Source organism: Siniperca chuatsi, linkage group LG10 (genome assembly GCF_020085105.1).
Source record: "Siniperca chuatsi isolate FFG_IHB_CAS linkage group LG10, ASM2008510v1, whole genome shotgun sequence".
Classification (NCBI taxonomy): domain Eukaryota; kingdom Metazoa; phylum Chordata; class Actinopteri; order Centrarchiformes; family Sinipercidae; genus Siniperca; species Siniperca chuatsi.
The window spans coordinates 31,020,740-31,025,739 of record NC_058051.1 but is presented as its reverse complement, the minus strand read 5'-3'; the positions used below and the strand labels follow the sequence as shown (position 1 = coordinate 31,025,739).

The 5,000-nt window shown below is 48.9% G+C and overlaps 1 protein-coding gene across 4 annotated transcripts in view; it reads right to left on the bottom strand.

Annotated features, from left to right (window-relative positions):
- Positions 1-5,000, bottom strand: part of irak1 (interleukin-1 receptor-associated kinase 1) — a 14,243-nt gene that overhangs the window by 3,119 nt on the left and 6,124 nt on the right. For all 4 annotated transcript variants that reach the window (XM_044210719.1, XM_044210720.1, XM_044210718.1 and 1 more), the window contains 6 exons: positions 3,765-3,886; positions 2,546-2,759; positions 1,727-1,795; positions 1,490-1,571; positions 1,305-1,399; positions 194-839 (listed from right to left, as the gene is read on the bottom strand). In XM_044210719.1, the coding sequence (XP_044066654.1) occupies positions 194-839; positions 1,305-1,399; positions 1,490-1,571; positions 1,727-1,795; positions 2,546-2,759; positions 3,765-3,886 (1,228 nt within the window). The remainder of the gene's footprint in view (positions 1-193; positions 840-1,304; positions 1,400-1,489; positions 1,572-1,726; positions 1,796-2,545; positions 2,760-3,764; positions 3,887-5,000) is intronic.

Sequence of the window (5,000 nt, the reverse complement as noted above, 5' to 3'; positions counted from 1 at the left end):
CAGCAAAGAAGAGCATTTTTCACAGGTGAGCGATGAATCGGTGACGTGGAAATGAACATTATACTGAATTTATCATGTGAGCTGTTAGCAGGCTACAGGCCCCCACATTATTTAATTAACGACTTTTATAGGAGAATTTAATAATTCGGCTCCCACAACACTGAACTGGTCCTTTAACGAGCTGCTGATGTACCTGAGGGCCCCGGGGACGATGAATGCAGGGACTCCATGGGAGAGAGGCATTCTGGGACACCATAGAGCCCTGCTGTAGCCGCTGCTGTGGTCTGCTCTCTGGTGTCTGGACCTGTGGGGGCCCCTGTGAGGTCCCCTGATCCGTCACTGGTGCTGCTGGCCTGGGGAAGGAAGTTGTACTGGTCTTCAGTGGGGACAGAAGGCTGGCTAAACTGGGACTCTCCAGGCCCAGCTGGAATGTGATACTGGTCTCTGGTGGATGGAGACAGAGACCTGGAACTGGTCCCGTTAGATCTGAACTGGGAGCGAAGGTCGTACTGGGAGAAACCTCGGCTCTCATCAGTTTCACAGGGACCGGCGAACGAGGAGGAGGGAGGGGGGAGGGAGGAGGAGTGCAGCGGGTGAGGAGGGGTGAGGGAGCAGAAAGAGGAGGAGGATAACTGAGAGGACTGGGGGGGCTGGTAGGTGTCCTCCAGTGGTCCCAGTTTGGACAGCTGGGTTGACAGAGCTCCCACACTGGAGTCCAGGGAGGGGGGTGGTCTGGGGAAGGACTGGGAGGGGGGCTGAAGATAAGGGTGATGTAGGGGGGAGGAAGAGGCGCCGGTCTTCCTCACGATTTTGTGGATGTCCTGAAGTTTGTCAAACACCTGAAAGGAGAACACTGACATGAGGAACAGAAGAGGATCCTTACTAGAACCCTGAGGAACACCAGACTGGCTTTTATCTGAGCTGACTGTTTAACTGAACAAGACTAACGGGCGAAATACACGGGGGACGGACGGGAGGCGTCACGTAGGCGCGGCGGGGTTCTTCACTGCTACGCAGACTTTGCAGCGTGTGGTTGTGTAGTTTTGCCAAGTGATAAAGCAGCTGGTTATGAAGGTTTGCAGTAAAAATAAATAAGTGAAGTGGATTTTTAACTTTCTAATATGCAACCTAAATTACAAAGTGAAATTCAAATTACGGATTTGACTTATTACCTGATTTTAGCTCAAAGTTGTTTTTAAATATCTAAAAAGCTGAAAATGTAAAGTGTTCATCCTCAGTGTTGGACAGACGGAGGATGGATGTCTGCATACAGAAACACTTTAAACAACAACAGTCTCTCTGACCTCGGTCATGGCCGGTCTCTTCTTCCTATTCTTGTCCAGACACTTGCAGGCCAGAGCCACCATCTCCATGCAGCCAGCGGGCTCTGCAGCGCCCCCTAAAGACACAACATGAACACAGCAGCTGCAGACAACAGGCAGGAAACAGCACTCAGTCGCGATGAGAAGAAAAACACACTCAGGCTGACCTGGGATCAGCCGGTGGTCCAGCTGCTTCCTCCAGGATGCTGCAGACGACGGACTGTCCTCCACCTCCTCCACCAGGTCCTTCTACACAGCCAGAACCAGAACCAGAACCAGATCAGTGAGTCAACATCACAGGAAGATTTAAATAATGTTTTAATAAAGTACTTATTGTACTTGGACCCTGGTATACCTGTATACCTAGTTATAAACTGTGTGTGTTTGTGTGTGTGTGTTCTGACCAGGTATCTCTCTCCTGACTTCCTGTCTTTCTCCAGAGCTCGACGACCAGTCAGGACCTCCAACAGCACCTGAAACACACAGACGCTGTTAAACATACGTCATGTTTCTGTGTGACATCAGACTGCTGACGAGTGCGATCAATCAAACGTCTGGCTTTTGTCTTCAGGTTGAAAGCGTGCAGTCAGCATCACTCCGGCTCAGCGGGTATTTATCGGCTCCGATCGGCTGGGATGGAAACACGACACCCGGCCGGACACGCGAAGTTACGCCCCTTTTCCGGGAGACTTCCCATGAGCACAGTGCATCATGGGAAGTCTCCCGGCAGTCTAGGCCTATAGCAGCATAACTAAGGGATGGTTCAGGACTCACCTGAGCCAGCTCTAACTATAAGCTTTATCACAGAGGAAAGTCTTAAGCCTACTCATAAATGTGGAGATGGTGTCTGCCTCCTGAACCCAAACTGGGACCTGGTTCCACAGGAGAGGAGCTTGATACCTGAAGGCTCTGGCTCCCGGTCTACTTTTGGAGACTCTAGGAACCACAAGTAACCCTGCATCCTGGGAGCGCAGTGCTCTAGTCGGGTAATAAGGTATTATGAGATCTTTAAGATACGATGGTGCCTGTTCACTGTCATGTTAGTGTACATTATGTACACAACATTAATGTACAGAGAACGTTTTTATTTCTTGGAACAAACTTACAGCTGAATTTGATTTCAGACTTGTCTTTTCTTATTGAACCTGCCGACAGATCTTCAGACAGATCGTCTTTGGTGAACTAATAGACTACATTTCCCATCAGCCCCTGCGGTGTCTCACCACTCCGAAGCTGTAGACGTCCACAGCGGTCCCCAGCTCTCCGTTCCTCACATATTCATCAGGCAGGTACGCCAGTGTTCCTCTAACCATCGCCGTTTTACCAACCGATGCCGTCTGAGCTGCCGAGCGTCCCGACGAGCTGCGAGACGCAAACCGAGCCAGACCGAAGTCCGCCAGCTTCGCCACCAGGTGACGGTCCAACAGGATGTTTGAACTGCAGAGACACACAGAGACAAGTGACCTTAATATTCAAACTAGGTCAAACTGGAACCAGGTGTTGGCGGGAGACTCTTCATACAGACTGTATGTTGTTGTATATTTATTTTCTAAGAGTCCAACATGAACTCTACGGTCTGAAGGGGCTAGAAACGCGCCATAGAAAAACCATAGAAAGGTGACCTAAGCGGTCTGCTGGTTCATAGCTCACAAGCATGTTGCAGAGATATTCAGGTGACAGACCATGTAGGGCCTTAAAAACGAGCATTAAAATCTCTTCTAAAATGTACTGGCAGCCAGTGTAACAAGCTCAGGGCGTATTTCCTTTTCCTAGTTAAAACTCCTGCAGCTGCATTCGGGAGCAGCTGCAGGCGATCGGGATGTTTTTTAGATTTTCCTGTGAGCAGAGCGTTACAGTAGTCTAGCTAATCTGGTTTTAACTATGCTGTCGATGTGGCTCTGGTCAAGGATGATGCCAAGGTTTCTGACCTGTGTGACTCTTTCCAGAGACAGCTGTGACAATTTAAAAGGGAGTTCCTGTCTGATAGCCTTTGCCCCGATAACCAGGACTTCCGAGTGTCACTAGGGCTCAGATAATCGGGGGACAAGGAAATATATAGTTGTGTATCATCAGCATAATTATGGTAACACACATTGTGTTTCCTAATAAGCTGGCCAAGAGGCAGCAAGTACAAATTAAATAATAAGGGGCCTAAAATGGACCCCTGTGGAACACCACATGACAAACACTAAAATCACGTCCTTTAAGGATGAAAACCAGTCCAGTGCTGACCCAGATAGGACAACCTACCTCTCAAGTCTCCCCAGCTCTAGTATAAGTATATAAGTTCCTATAGAGCAGGTCTAGACCGTACTCTTTATAATATTATTACAGCTGTTCAGGTTTCCATCTGAGGTACCTGTCTGTCACATGACTGCTACCTGCTGTGATGTCATGTGTTGGGATTTCACGTGTTATGATGTGATGTCATGTGATGTTGACCTCTTGATGTCTCCGTGGATGAGCCGTTTGTGTCCGTCGGGGGGGAAGTGGAGGAACTGCAGAGCTGTTGCTGCTCCTTCAAGAACACCGACTCTCTGAGACCAGGAGAGGGACACACCCTCCTGAAAACACACACATATATAAAAACACACATAACATACAGATATCAGGATAGAAGCTTTAATAACATATGACAAAAGAGGGGCTGCCCCCGAACAGCCGACTAAACCGTTGATGAGACGAGTCTCTGTCGACCACGTCTTCATTAGTCGTGTAGTCGCCTTGTCACAGAGACGAACGTATCAGGGGATCGTTGCAACACGGACATTTTCTCTTGTAACACAGGACGTCACTTACCGGCGCACTGCTGCTAACTGTACTAGCTGCCGTTAGCTAACTTAGCGGTCCTATTAGCTGAATGTGCCCGGACTGGAAGCTCGGAGCACCGGGAGAGTGCTGGTGATCGTTTACACCACTAGTAGTGGAGCTGTGGACCGCCAGGAGGACAAAGTTTTCAGGTCCGGGGCGGGGGACCCAGCGGAGGACGCTGCCGGGTAGCGGGGCTGGAATGAGAACCAGAACCGGAGCAGGTCGAGCGGGCAACGAAACACGATTCAGCAGCCTCCCAGTGAACACAACCGGAGCGGGACCGAACACAGCCTCCGACACCGACACTTTCAGAATCATTACCGCTCCTGCCGTTAGCAACAGGCGGCTCGCTTGTACAATGTAGACTTTAAAGGCTCATTAATACGGTTCTGTATTTCTCTGTGATGTAGCACAGTGGTAACAACGTTACTGTTAACAGTCTCTCTCAGTCCTGGAACTCAAACCATTTTGTGATGCCCCCAAAAAACATGTTTAAATAATTCATTTAATTCTTCAAAAGAAGACGGTGTTGTCCCTCATTCGTCCAGGAGTGGTCCATCGTAGAAAAGGTTTCAATCGTAGTCGTCTGGACGCTGTTTTCAGAATCAAGACGTTTCATCTCCCATCCGGAAGTCATTCTCAACTGTGAAAATGGTCTGAGAACTCAGAAATTTAAGCTACTCTGTGTTGCTTAAGCAATACTGATTACTGATTACTGGGCCATCATGGAAACAAAAGGTCAGTTTCAGGTGAAACTAGGCAGAGTAATCAACAGATACTCAGGTAGACTCCTCCCTGAGGGCGGGGCTTAAGCAACACAGAGTAGCTTAAATTTCTGAGTTCTCAGACCATTTTCACAATTGAGAA